We start from the raw sequence: 18,644 nt of genomic DNA, 5'->3' as shown, positions 1-18,644 counted from the left end.
CTTAGTGGATCAACGTTTCTGAACCCCACACATCTCACAAGTCCACATCAGGTAAGCACATATTTATTTATCTAATGTTTAATTGTACCAAATTTGTAGAAATTTATCGTTTATTGACATTGTCTAACATTATATGCAGTCATAGACTATGTACAAATGTTTCAATACCATTTTATACTGACAATATCCAAGCTCCATTGTATTAGGATAAGTTACTTCGCTAGTATAAATGCTAACTTTATCACCAGAAGATAATATCCTGTACAGGACTGTAAATTATGATAAGAACTGTATTTTATCTTTGCTCAGATTTCGAGTGCTTTGCGAAATATATGCTCGTAACTGATCCTAGCTAATCATTCATTGTCTAGCTAGTCATTTAACTTTAAATAAGCCAGCTAACTTGATACATCTGTCACTCTTCAACAACTTTCAGCCTCCAGATTCAATCTATGACTGCATTTAATGTTAGACAATTTAAATAACGTTAAACGTTAAACTATAAACGTCAATGGATTCCACCACAGCCAGGCAGTCTACATCTACAATAAACTGGCAAATTGGTAACGTTAGTGAATTCAGGTAAGTTAACTGTTAAAATTCAGCCCAACTGACATTGTTCATCTTCACATCCTTTTCACTACTGAAAGTTGTTTTGTTTGTATGTTTTCTGTTATAGATGCCCTGACTGAACCAATGGGGACAGAAGTCTTTGACTTTGCCCAGGCAGCACAAAAGTGGCTTCCTATGCTCCAGACTTGATGGGTGGACAGAGCAGGTATATTGGTTGAAATACCATTGAGGTCACGTTGATTTTTAGTTAGCTATGATTTCAACATGGTTTCCAAAAAAAAGGGTGCAAAATGATGATGAATCAACATCAGAGTCTGATGTTGATTCAGTGAAAGTAGCGTTGAGAGCAGAATGCTGATTCAACATAGTTTCAACGTTGTTTCAGTAGTAATATTGGTTGAAATACCATTGAAGTCACGTTGATTTTTAGTTAGGCTATCATTTCATAGTTGTTTCAATAGTAATATTGGTTGAAATAACATTGAAGTCACATTGATTTTTAGTTAGCTATGATTTCAACATTGTTTCAATATTAAAAAATGGTGCAAAATGATGATAAATCAACATCAGACTCTGATGTTGATTTTATCATCATTTTGCATTCAATGAAATTAGCGGTGAGAGCAGAATGCTGATTCAACATAGTTTCAATAATGTTTGCTATTTGGGATTACAGTAACTTTTGTTCAACAGGAAGAGAAATGGAAGAACATATCTGTCGCTTTTTATTTAACATCTTGGCTTCTTCACTGGTTGTTGACATAACTGTAGTTCTAATAGGCCTACAGTAACAAAAGAGCGCAAAGATTTTTTAAGTGCAAGTTATGCATACAACCCGTCTTTCAATCCTAACATCCCTGGGGTCAAACCTGGCCGCTAGTGTGTTAATTGCTGCAAGTTTGATACTTCATCCTCGTTTGGCCTTGCTATCTTTCAGACATGAGCCCGTTTATACGGAGTGGAGGGAGTTAACTCATGTTTCTTTCAAACTTCGTTTATCACCACGGCTTTATGGTGCAGACAATTGTCTCATAATTATTCTCCCGACAGCCTTGTACAGTACAATGTTCTTAATGAATCTCTTACAAGCCTGTCATTTTGACACAAGGCATGGTCAAACATTTGTTATCAGTATCATGTTGGTCAAAAACATGTTCAACAAGGGCGTAGGTTTGCATATGGACAGTTTTCCCTACCAGTATTTGTTGTGTCTTGACCATTGTTGAGACCAAACCTACACCCTTGTAAACCACTCTTACAAACAGCCCTTATTTTGTTTCAGTCAGGAAGGTAATGGTTGTTGTAAATGATAAACTGTAGAGGGTGCCATTTATCTAAGTACACTGAACAAAATTATAAACGCAACACTTTTGTTTTTGCCCCCATTCATCATGAGCTGAACTCAAAGATCTAAGACTTTCTCTATGTACAGAGAAGGCCTCCATCCATCGTCAACTGCTTATCCTGCGTACAGGGTCGCGGGGGGGCTGGAGCCAATCCCAGCCGATATCGGGTGAAAGGCGGGGTACACCCTGGACAGGTCGCAGGGCCACACGTAGACAAACAACCAGGAACACCCACACTCACACCTAAGGACAATTTCAGAGTCACCAAATAACCTAGTCCACATGTCTTTGGATGGTGGGAGGAAGCCGGAGCACCCGGAGAGAACCCACACAGACACGGGGGCCTGGAACAACCAAGGTTCGAACCCACGACCCTCTTGCTGTGAGGTGACAGCGCTAACCACTGCACTGCCACACAAAAGGTCTATTTCTCTTAAATATTGTTCACAAATCTGTTAAAATCTGTTAGTGAGCACTTCTCCTTTGCCGAGATAATCCATCCACCTCACAGGTGGCATATCAAGATGCTGATGAGACAGCATGGGTATTGCACAGGTGTGCCTTAGGCTGGCACAATAAAAGGCAACTGATGGGGGCAAAACAAATGTGTTGCGTTTATAATTTTGTTCAGTGTAGTCTATCTATCTGTGTGTGTGTGTGTTTGTGTGTGTGTGTATAGAAAACACATACTGTCACGGTGGGTGCAGGGTAAGCAGGTTGGCGGGCCCAAATACAGATGCAGGTACAGTTCCAAAGGTTTATTCACACAAACAGAAGGTGAGCACACTTACTACAGAGTGGCTGAAAAACACATTGAAACAAGCTGGGCGAACAAACAGGCTAAATACATCCACGAGACAACTGACAGAGTGTATACATGCTAGAAAACACCGCAATGACCAGACAAACACTAAACAGAAACACCAGGTATATATACACACACACACACACACACAGAGACTAACGAGCAGGGCGGGAGCAACACAGGTGACAGACATGACTAACGAGACACAGGCAGGCAGAGAGAGAGCAGGGGAAAACAGAGAGACTGACACGCAGAGGGATTACTGGGGTAACAGACACAACATAGTAGGGCTGGGGCGATTCGTCGACGTACGTAAATACGTCGACGCGTATTAGTACGTACGTCGCTGCATCCGGTGTGGGATTCTCCCGGCCAAGTTCCAGCTACAAGACCGCGCCTTCGACCGTCTAAAGTTTGGAGTATTTCAGACAGACACTCAACAACGCGCAGCTCCGTGAGCTCTCTGAACTGGAAACAGCTTCACTGCAGCACAACTGCTGTCCACGAACAGTGAAGCAGCACGAACACGTGAAACGAAAGTATCCCGCAGCACTTTGTCTAGACGGCAGCACCGCAAATCGTGCTTACTTTCTGTTGCCACGCAAGCACGGCACATTATCAGCGCGAGGACACGTAATATTTCTTCATTGCCTTCATGTTAAAAGTAATTTCTGCCCCGCTGCTGTCATGGTAACGTAACGTTACACCGCAAGTCATGTAGCGATCGGCTGTTTATATATTCTGTTTATTTGACGGCCACGTATGAGCGAGAAAACAGCTAATCTAATTACAGACGATCTGTGACTGTACAGTCTGAGTCCTTTCAGGTGTTCACTAATGCAGAAATACATTTTATTATCATACTGCATTACTTCATATTGAAATGAATCCATGTCAGAAACATTTAAAGTTTTAAGTAGCCTAATTAATGTCTGTTATTGTTATTATCACAACACATCAGTGACGTGGAAATTTGATTCATTTTGAGATTTGCTGCTATTGTCATTCTAATGTGCTTCATCAGGATGATTGAATAAAGTATAGATTATTGATTAGACATGTTTTAGATATTTATTTTGGATGAATTGGTATGTTAATCCAGTAATGGGCAACTTTTCTTTCTTTAGAATAAACAAAATTAGTCGTTAGATTAATCGACTAATCGAAAAAATAATCGTTAGATTAATCGACTTGAAAAATAATCGATATGTACAGCCCTACAACACAGGTTATATCACAAGATGTAACAGATCAGAAACAACTAACTAACTAACTCAGACACAAGCAGACAGATCACAACAAAACTAACACCTACACGGAAAACAGACTGAGGATGGGATAAAACAGAACTAATAGCAGACATGGGTAGTACACAGACTAACTATATAACAGATACTGGACACAGGGCAATAGACAGGACAGACCACATGCAACAAAATACCAGACAAGAATCTAACTTCAGACAATAACAGAAACCCATGTAAACTGACAAACACTGACCAACTATTACACAGGGATCATAACAGACAAAAACCTAAACGAGAACACAGAACTAGAACACAGAGTACCGAGCAGACTAAACCAAAATGATGCAGAGAAAGAACTAGAAGCAAATACTATTGCATGAACTAAGGCACAGGACTAGGAACAAAGACATGGAACAAAAACCCAGACTCCCCAACAAGACACACAGACAGGACTGAAACCCAGACACAGAGGAACCAAAATCAAAACACAGAGAAGGCATGGCCAAAATAAAATCCAGACAAGCTCAGGACAGGATCGTGACACATACATACTGTATTACATTGGGATACAGGTTTAAGATTTGTCCAAATTTTCTGTCTCTTACCATTATGTTTAGCAAATAATAAATAAAGACTGATAACAATAAATGTGACTGAATTTGACCAAAACACTGGTGTAGTTTTTCTTTGCCAGAGACTCACAGTGTTGAAAACTCCTATAGTTGGAGATTTAGATAGGGGTTTTCCATAAACAGAAAATACTGTATATCTTCATTTGAAGCATATCATCTTAATCGTAGTGGTTTGCTGATGTGTTTGAATGTTCAACCCGCTTTACAAGTTGCCTTTTATTGTGCCCAGCCTAAGGCACACCTGCGCAATACCCATGCTGTCTGATCAGCATCTTGATATGCCACAGCGGTGGATGGATTATCTCAGCAAAGGAGAAGTGCTCACTAAGACAAATTTTGACAGATTTGTGAAAAATATTTAAGAGAAATAGGACTTATGATATAACATATGATTACCAGTCATTTAAAATAATAAAAATAAATATTCAAATAATGTAAGCGGTGCAAAAGGGTTGGAGCTGTCCTGATACATGAATATGACAGCGCAAAAGTTATCTTCTTTGTGTTTTTCAGCTCATAGGAACATTATGCAGAGGCAAGTTTTTCTTGGAAGGTTAGTTTACAGAATATGAACAAAGTAACAGAAACTTCTTTATTTACTGACTGACCACTACATAAGTTGAGGACACACATGGCAGTTTATAAATTAATTTGAATTAGCCCTAACCTTACCAGCTGTGGGTGGTGATGGGGCAGTGGATAAGACACATGCCTTTGGTGTGAGAGACCTGGGTTCGATTCTACACTGTGATACATCCACCAATGTGTCCCTGGGCAAGACGCTTAAAGATCTGCAGCAGTTACATGTAACATACACATTAATGCACCAGTAATGTCAATCCAACCATCCATCGTCAACTGCTTATCCTGTGTACAGGGTCGCAGGGGGCTGGAACCTATCCCAGCTAACATCGAGCAAAAGGCGCCGTACACCCTGGACAAGTCGCCAGTCCATCGCAGAGAAATGTCAATCCATTAAAATAAAATAAAAATCCAAAACATAACACATAATAGTAGTCTAATCTGTAGGAGTACTTTACAAATACTTTGAGTACATTTAGCAGATAATAGGCTACTTACTTACAGGAGGCTACTTTTACTTAAATAAGGCGTTGAATGCAGGATTTTACTTGTGGTGTTATGAAGTATTTTCCCAGTATTGCTACTTTTACTTAAATAAATGATCTTAATACATCTTCCAACACAATAGATTATTGACTGCGAAAATAATCATACTATCAGAATTCATGACACATCCCAATATTTATGCTTCGACAAGATAATCCCAAACTTGAAGTTGTCTGGCTGGGGAATTGAATTGCCAAAACTCAGCAAACCGCTGCTGGAGTGACTATGATCATGCTTTCTGTATACCTTGTAATATGATTTGGAAAAACATAATAACAAACTGTGGAATGTAGAATTGTATGTATAACCAGTTAAGTACAAGACAGAATGTAAAACATATTCAGGCCTCTTTAGGAATCAACAGATGACACTGAAACAGGCTTGGTTTAAATGAGGAAAGACGCTGAAACAAAATGCTGGATATAGGCTCCGTGATTAGAACCTCACAGATACTTTGAGAATGGTGAAGGTGGAAATAACAAGACCCGGACCAGCTCGGCTCTATTGTGTATTTTGTGACTTCAGTTCACAACAAATAAATAAATATAACCAAGTGGCCTGACCTTCAGTCTGCCTCTCAACTTTGACTAAAGTTTATTAAGTAATGAAAAACGTCCACAACAAATAGTTCCCATTATAATGAATGGTTTAAGGCAGCTAAGTGCATTATAAAAGATTATAATGGAAATAAAAGGCCTACCCATTGAACATGCTATGGCTCTGTAGCGGCTCTGCTGGTGATTGTGTAGCCTAATAAAGTTTAGGGAGTGTCAACAATAACATGTCCGAGGATTCCCGTGCAGTCATCATGTTTGACAGGGAGGGAGACGTAAAACTCTGCGCCTTGTAAGGCATTTAAAGACAAAAGAACAAAAGTTGTTCGCTTCGACGACGTATTTTGTCCTGCCGCCGACGCGTTTTCGCTCTCTTTGTGTGAAACACTTGCAGACGCTCCCTAATTTACCTGAACACCGTTGGAGGGCGTTCATCAGCTTTACGTTTTGCGCTAAACTGCGCAAAACACTATATCACGTAACGATGTTTTAATCTACAAAAAAATGAATGAGCAAGCAATCCCCGCTTAAAAGAGTAACTTCAACACATTGAATGTGCGAAAAAGTCGCGAAAAATACGTATCATGTGGAAATATCCTCGCTGTCAGAGCACAAACACACCCACAGCTACTTCAGGAACCTGATGTGATGGTTAGTCAGCCGTGTAACTTCCTCGTTGGAGTCAGTAGCAACTGCCTGTGAGACGTTGACATGCCGCTCAAAGACTGTCTTGAATCCGGACTGGACTTCATTGAATTTCTGGGAGACAGAAAATCAAACACCAGCAAGAAGGAACTTCGTGACATCTATTACTCTGAATTTAAGGGCAGGTAAGCTGCAAAAACAAGCGGGTGACAAATGCAGTTGTGCATGCTGGGTTGAGTATATAACCTCAATATCACTTCCTGTCTGTATGTTTATGTCCACAGAAAAGGAATAAAAGACCCTAGCTTTTCCAGTGTTCTTTACGCCCTTGTGAAATTCAACAAAGCCCAAATAAGACAAGGGGAAATCTTCATAAATGCCAAACCCCAGGTAAGATGAGCTGGGTAGCCGAGAGTCCATAGGTTTTGCTTTATGTTTATTCTTTCCTTTCACCTGCCTTGGCCTTACGGATGGAAATAGCTGGTAGATAATCTGGTACAAAGCTTCTCTTCTCTTTTAGGGTTTTATGTATATAGTACACGGTCCCTAATAGAAATACATTTAATAAATTATAGAGGAACATAGGCTGTAAACGCTTACTCATCATTCACACCCAACTAAATTAACAAGACTGGACATGTTTTGTGTTTTGCTCCAACTGGAAGAAAATTCCAAAATAAAATGAGGAAGTATGAAGTCATTTATAATCACTGTTGTAGGTTCGAGTGTACTGTGACCAGTGGAGAAGGCCCCGGGCCTCCCAGCTGCCACACAGTCCCAGCTCAGGCCCTCAGAAGAGAGCTGAGACACTTGCACCCTCCTCTGTCCCGTCAGTCCCTGTGCTGACCCCCAAGAAAAAGCTGGCTACGGAAATCCTTCTCAAGTTAAAGGTGAACAGGTAGGTTTGTTTGTGTGCACTGTATAATGCTGTAATATGTTTCACTAACCCGTGTGTTACCCAAAAATGTCATCAGTTGTGTCAAAAGTCACGTGAACTGTGGGGGTGTTACGGCACATCTGTCACATGGCAGAGGGATGAGGAGTCCAGGAGAGCACTCTTTTGTCATGCAGTGTTTATGATGAGGTGGTGCAGTGATTTAGCGTTGTCGCAAGAAGGTCCTGGGTTCAAACTGGCTCGTCAGCTGGAGCCTTTGCCCCGTTCTCCCTGTGTCTGTGTCAGTTTCCTCAGGTGACAAACACATGCAGGTTAAACTGCCCCATAGCAGGGAATGTGAGAGTGAGGGGTTGTACGTTTAAAAGTGTCAGCCCTGTGATAGCCTGGCAACATGTCCACTTCTTGTCCGATGCCAGCTGGGACAGGCACCAGTCCCCCTGGAACACCAAAAAGCATAAGTGAGATAAGGACTACAAATAACGATTGTTTATAATCTGCAGATTATTTTCTTGATCTATAATACTAAAAAAAACAGTGAAAAATGGCCATCACAAATTTCTTAAGCCCAATGTCACATCTGATGCCTGATTGTGACTCTCTACTAGGAAAGAGTTGACAGCTGACAAGGGGGGCATTGAGATCACTTCAGACCCCGTGGCGAGTGGTGGTAAGGTTCAATTCACTGTGGATCATCTGAAGGAGCTGTTTATCCTCAAATTCCACATCATGAACAAGGGCACAAACTGCATCCACTTCACCTACTACACTGCCCTGCACAAGATACGCTGCTTCACCCTGGAGGATGAGAGGAGAGTGACCAGAGCCTGTCCTCTCTTCCTCTGTCCCGGTGAGAAAACTAGCACTTCCCCTCTTTTTCCATTGACAAAAAACACACTGAAGAGGTTATTAATGCTCACAGCTCCTCCCGTGTCATCTTCTTTCTTTCACAGGAGAAAGTTATGAAGTTATAGTTCGCTACATGCTGAACCACTATGGATATTTCCCTGCCACAATGTACTTCGAGTTCTGCCCAGATCTGCCGGGATCTGTACCATTTTGCATTGTGAGGGAGATGGAAGCAGCGGCCAGGACCCCGCTGGCTGTGGAGCTGGGGCCTGTGGCTCCTTACAAACCATTTCAGGTGGTCACATACAAGTCCGTCGACACTGTGATAGTGGAGGGAGTACCTCCTGAGAGGCAAGTTATTAAAAACTGATTGTAAACCAGTTCACCAGTCAAGTGCACTTTAGATGCCTGGTGATTTAAAAACTACAGCATATGTGAAAAAAGTTAAAAGTTAATTTTAAAGATTGTGAATAATAATAATGTGTATAAAAAGATGGTCTCTGATTCTAATTTTTAACTGTCCATGATGCTGGTCCCCTAAATTAAAAAAATTATGTGTAACAGATAAATGCAGCATACTGTGTCACTATCTAGATACAGATCTTTTTCCCAACAGCAGGAAATCCATTACAACAGATTTCAGTACAAATATTTGATTTGGGAGCTGGTTGGAGCAATTTTCCTCACTAATTGAAACTGATCAACAAATGAACCCAGAGTGGTTATGGTAATTGTGTTTAATTCATGTTGATTACAGTTAAGGTGTGTGTGTGTGGGTGTGTTTTGTTCTCCGCAGTTCCATTGTCCAGCATCTAAAGATGACAGTGAAATTAGGAGACTACACGTACCCTCATTACCTAAAAGAATTGGCTAAACAAAGGATGGAGGACTCTGAGTACCTCTCCCCAGCTCTCAGGCAGAAACTCGCATCAGTCAAGTGAGAGCACGACCTAATTATTGACAGTTAACCATGCCTTTTATCAGTTGAGTATTTTCTGTGCTTAACTCCCTACTTTATGTCCAGGGGTCTCCTCAACTCTCCCTTAAAGATGAAGAACTACTCTCAGCGATTTCACCTCCTGCTACACCTGGAAGAGTTACAGATGGAGGTGGACATCAGGAAGTATGACCTCCGCAAACAAATCATGACTCAGGACCAAAGAAACAAAAAACTGCTCAAGCTCACAGTAAGGAATCGTCAAAGTACGCTTAAGTACTGTTTTTAAATAGCACCAATGAAAAGGTGATGTCTTGGGAGTCTAGAACAGGTGTTTCCTTGATCTAAAGGGCGCTTTAATATGATGTGATATTATTGCTATATGTTGCTGACCTGCTGTTCAACTGTAAGTTCAGTGATCTGTGTTGGGAAAGGAGTGAAAATGCTTAGCGGAAAGAAGGCCAACATTGACATTCTCCAACAGGTTCCTGGTGTTGCTGAGAATCGGCCATCTGTACTACGAGGCGATTGTCTGAGGGTGTCCAAATCTGAAGACACGAGCCAGCCGATCACTGTGTACACCGGTTATGTTCACAGAGTAGAGCTGGATAGTGTGAAGCTGGGCTTCTCAAAGAAGTAAGAGCTTGGACTAAGGATACCTGTCTGCTTGAAACCCAGTTAATGTCTCGGACGGTGAATAAAAGAGCCAAACTCGCACCTTCCTCATTTCCCACCCCTGATTCAGGTTGTTGGAGAAGTTTCTCAGCAATATGAAGTTTGACGTGGAGTTTACTATTAACCGGTTCCCCTTGAAGCTGCAGCATCGGGCGGTGGAGTTGGCGCCAAAACATCAGCTCGAAGAGGTGCTGTTCCCATCTGCTGCAGCAGTGGATAATCTCGCAATGCCTAAACTCAGGTACGGTGCCCATACACATCAAGAACAAGCATACAAAACACTTTAAAAATAAATAAATGTATTATCTTCTACAAACACAAACCTAACCCCCTTAAAGTACTGATCTCATGTACTCGCTCTGCAGAGAAGCTTAAACTGTCTGGCATTGGTGATAAGAGCACATTAACTCCTAATGATTAGCGTGTGCTGAGCAGCCTTCGCCTCAGTTCTCTCTGGGCTCTCTTCCATCCTATCATATTAACAGGAGGACGTGCTGTTCTTTGGTTTAAAGCCATAAACTTGCCTCATGTAGATATGGTAAAACATGGCATATTATGTTGGCTGAGGACTTGCATGCAGAACCTTGTTTCCTAGAACTCGGACCAGACAAGTTCACTGGTCACTGCTTAGACATGATTGTAACAAACTTTTATCCCCGGCCCTTACCGTTGGTTACTCCACTACAAGGGCACAAGATACAAATGAGATTTTCATCTCAGAATCAGAAGGAGCTTTATTGCCAAGAAGTGTTTTACACATACGAGGAATTTGCTTTGGTGATAAGGTGCTACACGTAGACAAACATACAGTTGACATAAATAAATGTAGACATTTTATATGTTTTTATTTATTCAGCTGATCTGTTAAACACCTATTTTTAGCCTCTGCTCCACATTTTTAACTTTTTAAGTGTTTCAACAGTGTGCACGGTATAAAAAGCCATTCTCACATTACTGTCCAGGATGTTCAACCGCCAGCTGGAAAACAACCCGCAGCAACATGCTGCGGTGCAGCGCATTGTAGCCGGATCATCAAAGCCTGCTCCCCATCTTGTGTTTGGGCCTCCTGGAACTGGAAAAACCATCACTTTAGTTGAAGCTATGAATCAGGTATGAATTGTTTAAAATATGCTGTTATTATTAGTATTATTATATGGACTAGAACTGCACTAATTAGTTGATTAATTTGTCAACCGACAAACTATTTCGATAATAGATTTGATCATAATAATAATAATCATAATAATAATAATGCATTACATTTATATAGCGCTTTATCATGGAAACTCAAAGCGCTTCACAGTGAAGTGGGGGTGGGGGGGACTCGCCTCAACGACCACCAATGTGTAGCACCCACCTGGGTGATGAACGGCAGCCATTTAGCGCCAGAACACATAGTCATTTTTTACAAGCAAGAATGCTCAAAATTCTGTGGTTTTAGCTTCATGATCATTACATCATAGTAAATTGAATATTTTTAAGTTTTGAACTGTTTCTTGGACAAAACAAGATATTGAATGACGTCAGCTTCGGTTCAATGGTATTGTGGTAGCTATTTTTGCTGGTTTCTGATGTTTGATAGATCAAACAAGTAGTCGGTAATCAAAATGACCTTAGTTGCATTGTTAACATCAACACATTGTTATCTACCAGAGTTGGGAGAGTTTGTGTTTTCTCTGTGCACGTCTCATTGGAAAAAAAGGTGACGTCATGGATTTCCACCTGCCAATCAGATAGTAACAAACAAAGCAATCAGAATCAGCTGTGGGGTGGGGTGGTTGCTAGTGCCACTGATAAGGCAGTGGGTGTTCAATCCAATCAAACCACACCCTCACAGTCCTGAAGAACCAGATTTGATTGTGTCTCATTAATTTCAATGTTCTTTAGTCAAAAATATTTAATATCAAAGAGAAATTATTAATCATTTATAATCTCATCAATAAAAGAAGAGGCAGCCACAAAAAGGATACTTTATTATACATAATGTTTAGGAAAATTTAGTAAATGTATTCTGTAAGATGATTTCATTCCATAAACCTGGATATGTAGACTGATGAACTGTTAAAACATCTCTGTGGTGGAAGTAAATAATTGGCTGTGATGGGACAATAAAATTAACCCGCAGACTATAACTGGTCGTTATAATTCAACTCATTCAGACTCATGGTCTGAATTCAGTAATGCACTAATTAGTTTTTAGTATGCATGATTTTATTGTTGTTTCCGAGATGCACATGTTGCCACCCAAACCAACACTGTTGTTTATAAACAAAAATAATATAATAATAATTTGTTATGAATGAATTTTTCTTTGCTCACATTGACAGGTCAGCAGGGCAGACCCATCAGCCCACATCCTCGTATGTGCACCTTCAAACAGTGCATGTGACCTTCTCTGCGAGAGACTGATGGTACACATGGATCCACATCAGGTTTACCGTGTGTACGCTAATAGCCGAGACCCAAGAACTGTCCCCAAGCACCTACTGGTGAGTCAGCTGTTAGTTTTACCTCCACAGGATAATCTGGTTACTGGCCAAAAACCTGCTGAAGTTTTATTGGTGGTAACTTGTACTATATCAGTACACTTATGGATGGGTGTAAAATCTGTCAAAGAACTCAGAGAGACATATTTGGATTAACTACATTTTTCTCATCTTTTTGGTGTTTCCAGAAATATTGTAACTGGGACGAGAGACAAGATGGTTTTGTGTGTCCAAAAAAAGGAATTCTGATGGAATACAAAATCATTGTTACAACTATGGTCACAGCTGGCAGGTAGGTTGCTTGCTTGCTTATACAACTACTCAGTATTAGGCACTATTTGACTCTTTGGCTCTCGTTTGCATATTACAATCATAAAATGTCTGCTGTGTGTTTCTGTGTTTAGACTGGTGTCCGGAGGAATCCCAGTCGGCCATTTTACCCATGTCTTTTTGGATGAAGCAGGCCAGGCAGTGGAGCCAGAGTGCGTCATTGCTATTGCAGGTAAATGCTGAATTATCAGCGTACTACAGTAAGTCTTTATTTTTTTGATGAAACCTTGATGAAAGTCCCTTTTTTGATGAGCTCAAAACAAAAGCATCCTTTAAAGAAGCATACAAATGAATAGAGTACATAGATCGGGTGTGCTGGTCTAACTTAATTAAATTTGATGGATGATCCTCTTCACATCGTAATCTAGCATGTGCAGATCATAATAGCTTAACGCTGCATTAAAATTAAATATTTTCAGGCCAAATGAAATGATTGGATGGGCTTATTACAGGCCTGCACAGTTACTAGATTTTTTTTTTTTAATTTGCTTTCAGGATGTAAAGATAATTTTAACAAATACAACAAAAAATGTTCCTGTAATACATTACCTAGCTTTTACAATCAGGATTTCACACTTTCATGATGTCTCAAACTATTTTTATTCTGACTATTCTGGTGAGGACTCTGGTGAGAAATAAATGTCTGTCACACTGTACAGAACTGAATATACTTGCTTAAAATAGGATCTGATGATGGAGGGGAGAAGTGGTGCAGTCCGTCTACCGAGGCTGTGAAAGACTGAACAGATTTCTCATTTTTCAGAACCAGATTTCACTTGCACGTTTGTGAAAGCACACAGCCTCTTCATCATTGCCAAGACAGGCGATCGCTTAGTTCATCAGTGAGCATGTCCAGTGGCATTTGTAGTTCTGTCCATTTTTACAACTTGTTGCAAACCTGGCCAATAGCTGCAGGAAGTGTGTGCGACTGATTTGCGATATCAAAAAGTTTTTAAAAATTGAAAAATGCCTTGTTATCCTTGTTATGTCTGAAAGAAGCTTTTCACTGCAGAACGGCAGATCTCAGAGAGCATATATTGACACATTTCATTGTCACAGTTTAGAGGGTCTCATAATTAAAGGTCAAAATGTATGTACATTAGTAAGAGCTACATCAGTGGTGAAACTGAAGCATCTTGTTACTGATTGGTTGGATGTTTCACTGTGTTTCACAGGTCTGCTCAGTGCAAAAACGGGTCAGTTGGTGCTGGCAGGAGATCCCAAGCAGCTAGGACCGATCCTTCGATCGCCTCTTGCACAGCAGCATGGACTTGGTGAGATGAGGGGGATTATGTATTGCACACTGTGATAGTAATTATTGCGGTGTGTACCACTTTGTTGCTTCTGCTCTTCATTGTGTCTCAGCTTAAGCAACTTAATGATTGAAGGATATACATTTAATGCTGTGACAATGATGGTTCTGTAGGGCTTTCTCTGCTTGAGAGACTGATGAGGCATAACCCTTTATATGAGAAAAGTACAGACTCCGGACACTTTGACACCCGCTTTGTCACCAAACTGTTGCGAAACTACAGGTGTGTTTTTCAGTTTTCACCTCCATTTTGCTTGTTATAGTTTAAAGAGGTGGTATTATATTCTTCTTTATTGATTTATATACCTTTTTTGTGCATGTAATATGTTTTCAAAGTGAAAAAGCCCAAAGTCCACCCAAAAGGGAGTTCCCATCTCCTACAGAAAACACTGCTCTGAACTGCCCGAAAACAGCTTGTTTGTAGTCCCGCCGTTTCCCGCCTCATATAACGCTCTCCAAGCAGCCAGTCCGACATGCCCTCAAAAACACCGGTGGAAAAATATTGAGCTGCAGCACACACCTCTCCTCTCCCTTCCAAACATTAGCTACCCTCTTGGCAGTCAATCGACATCAAGCTGTTACTGTTATGTAGAGACAGAGCTCAGTTAAAACTTTATGGATGACAGATACTTTTGTTACAGATTAATAACTCCCCACTCTGAAACTCTTGCTCCAGTGTATGTTGCCAAGCTGGTCGGCAACATGTACAGCTGAACCGAAGCCGGGCTTCTCCCTGACCCGGCCTTCTCTGCTTCTGATTGGCTAATAGTCCTTAACTAGGAACTGTGCATGTGCAACTCCCAACAAAGATCATTTAGAGACAAGATGTATCACTCCATAGCTAAAACAAAGCCTTCAACACACAGGGTGAAAAGGAGCTGCAACAATGTGCAGTATGACAAAAATATGGTGTTTTTTGAAACTTAAACCATGTAAACCTGTTCTGGTACAACCCCTAAATAGGATTTTGAACCTGAAAATTAGCATAATACCACCTCTTTAAAATGCTGCTTTGTTGATTAAAACTCTTCAGCTTTGTTGTTTTTTTTTCCTTTCTTCACTCAGGTCTCATGATGCCATCCTGAAAATACCAAATGAGCTGTTCTATGAGAATGAACTGCAAGTGTTTGCTGACCAGTGGGATCGTGAGGCCTACTGCAATTGGGAATACCTTCCAAAAAAGGTGTGGCCACAAGAATGTTTAGTTATTTAATATCTCAAAACTGATGAAATGATCTCAATACTGATATGATCCTGATAGGCAGCAAAGCATTCTGATGGCTGTACATATTTCAACAATCTATTTATATATCCCTTAAAGGGATTATATTATTTGTTATTATTATGTTGCTTTATGGAAAGTGTAGGATCCAGGTTTTTTTGTGCTTGACCCATACCAGGGACTTAAAGTCAGAATATCTCTGCCTCCACTACACATGAGTGTCCCTTTAATTATAATTTGTGTCATAAGGCATCAACACCCATATTCTCTAAATTAACTGAACATGGCCTTTGATTGTCACAAAAAAACAGACAAAAATCACTACAACAAATTAGATCTTATTACGGGGGTAAAATTTCATTAGTAAACCAAAGTGGGGCAAAAATGAAATTATAGATAAAGTCAAAACTCTGATTAGGATAAAATGGAACAGCCCTGGGAGGGTTATTTTTAAGAGGACTGCTTATTTTAGGACATTTGAGTGTGAAACAAAAGGCAAAAGTGAGCAGAGATTAAAGACAAAGGGACACCGTGAAAACAAAAATACACAGATCACCAAATAACTTGCAAACCACAGGGATAACGTGGATAACTGACAACTGCTCACTCTCACATCAATACAGGGTTTCCCAGTGATCTTCCACGGGGTGATGGGGAAAGATGAGAGAGAGGCCAACAGTCCTTCTTTCTTTAATGTGTCTGAGATTGAAGTTCTGGTCGACTACCTCACCAAGCTGATGGAAACTCAGGGAAAGAAGGGTCTCCCCAAACTCTCCGCAAAAGACATTGGCATAATCGCCCCCTACAGGAAACAAGTAAGTCTGCATGGAGGGCATTTGTGTGTGTAGAGACGTGGATAAACAAGTTTTAACTAGTCATCTGTAACGTGTTTACTTTTCTAACAGGTCGAGAAAATCCAAAAGGCCCTGAAGTCCGTCTCCACTCTGAGTCGATGGAATGATCTCACAGAGCTCAAGGTTAGCAATGCTGCTGTAAAAGCACTCCTCTGGATCAGTTAATCTTACCCCAAAGTTGGTGTTCTCATTTAAAGTCTCATCTGCACATTATCAATACAATTAAATTAAAAGATTGTGATCATCTGTTTCCCTCCATGCACAAATGTATTTAATTAATAAAAATAAGCATTTCTCTGTATCAGGTGGGTTCTGTGGAGGAGTTTCAGGGACAAGAAAGGAAGATCATCATGGTCTCTACTGTTCGCAGCAGCGTCAACTATGTCAAGATGGACAAAGACTTCAACATTGGATTTCTGTCAAATGAAAAGGTTTGGTATATCCCTTCCTTGCCATAAAAAAGTGATGATGAAACCAGCATGATCTTTTAATAAGTTTTCTTTAAAACAGTAATGGATTTCATCTTCTTTCTATATTTATGTGTATTTTTCTGCTCTGCAGAGATTCAACGTGGCCATAACCAGGGCCAGGTCCCTGTTGATAGTCGTGGGAAATCCTGTGATCCTCAACAAGGACCCTGCCTGGGAGAAGTAAGTCAAAGCAGGAGTTGTCCAGGGTGTACCCTGCCTTTCGCCCAATGTCAGCTGGGATAGGCTCCAGCCCCCACGACCCTGTACACAGGATAAGCGGTTGACGATGGATGGATGGATGGATGGGAGACACAAAGTAGTCAGAAAAAACAGCAAGAGTATTATTTAAGCTGAGTTAAGAGCCTTGTATTGAAACATGATGTGATTGAGATTCAAAGTGCATTCTTGACCTTGGAAACAGTAGTTGATAAAACAGTCACACCACAAGGTCTATTTAGTAGCTGTTTTTGTAGCTTTTGACACAGTATTCTCTGCAGATGAAGTTTATCCAGTTGTCATGAAGTTTAGATGTCCAAATTTCCTTTTTATCCCCCCACGTTTGCTCAATTTGGGATTTTTCATTTGCAGGTTCATCAGCTACTGTGTTAAGGAAAAAGGTTACACTGGATTTGACTTTAAAGACGCAGAAGGAGAAGATGATATTGTGTCAAGACTGGCAACCCTGAAAATCAACATGGATTCTGACAGTTAGTACAACCATGACCTCAGTAAACCTTAAACAGATTGCCTTCAAGTCATGCTTGGCTGGATCATTACCAGCTACAGCTGAAATAGTAAAAAGTTGTAATTGCCACTGAACAAAAAATGTATTCAGGCTAATATCACTTGCACAAAGCAGTCATGAAACTTGTGTGTCTTTCTGCATTTGTCATAGGTCCTGTAGCAGAGGAGAGTGCCCTCCAGCAGTATGTGGACCCCGAATGGAAAAACGAGCATTAACGTCTCCGCCATTTGCAGTGACATCCTCAAAAGATAATTAGATTTAAGTACATAAAGAGGCATGGCAAGTATCAGTCAACATTGGCATCTATTACAGTAAAACTTAAATTAAGTCAAACCCTAATTAAGAGACTTTTACTGGACAGGTACGGCTAAATGTTTTGACGAATAAACGAAGGTCTCAGTTAGATGCTGGGTCTGTTTTTTATAAACAATCAAATAAATAATTTTATAGTATTTCCCATTTCTGCTGTGCAAAAAATGTGTGCAAAAGGAATTAAAGGTGTGTCACAACCTGTCCCAGATATAGGCAGATTGAGTTCAGTGACTGAAGAAAATAAAAGCCCAGGCTATTAATTGAAGTTTTTTGGTATTTAAGAATATATCCTGTTTGATGACAATGCCACAATGAACTAGCGAATGTTTTCTTCTCTTCTTTTCACTTTGTCTCTTCGGTGACTTTTTAAATAAAGCTTCCATTAGTCGAACAGCAATTAGGATGAACATTGCTGCACATAAGCAATTAATTTTCTCAGTGGGAAACTAAGGAGCAGACTATTCTGTTTCTCAGGAATTCATCACCGTTTGTCTTACTGCTGTTTGCACTTTAAGTCTCCTTTAAACTCAACTATTCCTTTCTGAATTTAAATACTGAAGAAATAAACTCTTTATGGTTTGATACATATTGCACTTCACTCTGTCATGTCATTATTTTGATTAACCTTTT

General features: G+C 40.3%; 1 protein-coding gene across 2 annotated transcripts; it reads left to right on the top strand.

Moving 5' to 3' along the window:
* Positions 1 to 6,544: 6,544 nt before the first annotated feature.
* On the top strand, positions 6,545 to 18,607 carry mov10a (Mov10 RISC complex RNA helicase a). 2 transcript variants are annotated; one of them, XM_046029028.1, is made up of 22 exons: positions 6,550 to 7,115; positions 7,215 to 7,320; positions 7,650 to 7,828; positions 8,431 to 8,672; positions 8,776 to 9,022; positions 9,468 to 9,608; positions 9,696 to 9,858; positions 10,093 to 10,244; positions 10,354 to 10,524; positions 11,246 to 11,393; positions 12,611 to 12,772; positions 12,958 to 13,061; positions 13,174 to 13,271; positions 14,275 to 14,373; positions 14,526 to 14,634; positions 15,477 to 15,594; positions 16,257 to 16,448; positions 16,539 to 16,610; positions 16,793 to 16,918; positions 17,049 to 17,137; positions 17,546 to 17,664; positions 17,853 to 18,607. In XM_046029028.1, the coding sequence occupies exons 1-22, from the start codon at positions 6,997 to 6,999 to the stop codon at positions 17,915 to 17,917; spliced, it is 3,021 nt and encodes a 1,006-aa protein (XP_045884984.1). In that variant the 5' UTR covers positions 6,550 to 6,996; the 3' UTR covers positions 17,918 to 18,607. The 2 variants fall into 2 exon arrangements, with proteins under 2 accessions (XP_045884985.1, XP_045884984.1); XM_046029029.1 differs by lacking the exon at positions 17,853 to 18,607 and having other exon boundaries at positions 6,545 to 7,115; positions 17,546 to 17,669.
* Positions 18,608 to 18,644: the final 37 nt, after the last annotated feature.

This window comes from Micropterus dolomieu, linkage group LG18, assembly GCF_021292245.1.
Source record: "Micropterus dolomieu isolate WLL.071019.BEF.003 ecotype Adirondacks linkage group LG18, ASM2129224v1, whole genome shotgun sequence".
NCBI lineage: Eukaryota > Metazoa > Chordata > Actinopteri > Centrarchiformes > Centrarchidae > Micropterus > Micropterus dolomieu.
This window is presented reverse-complemented; position numbering and strand designations above follow the sequence as displayed.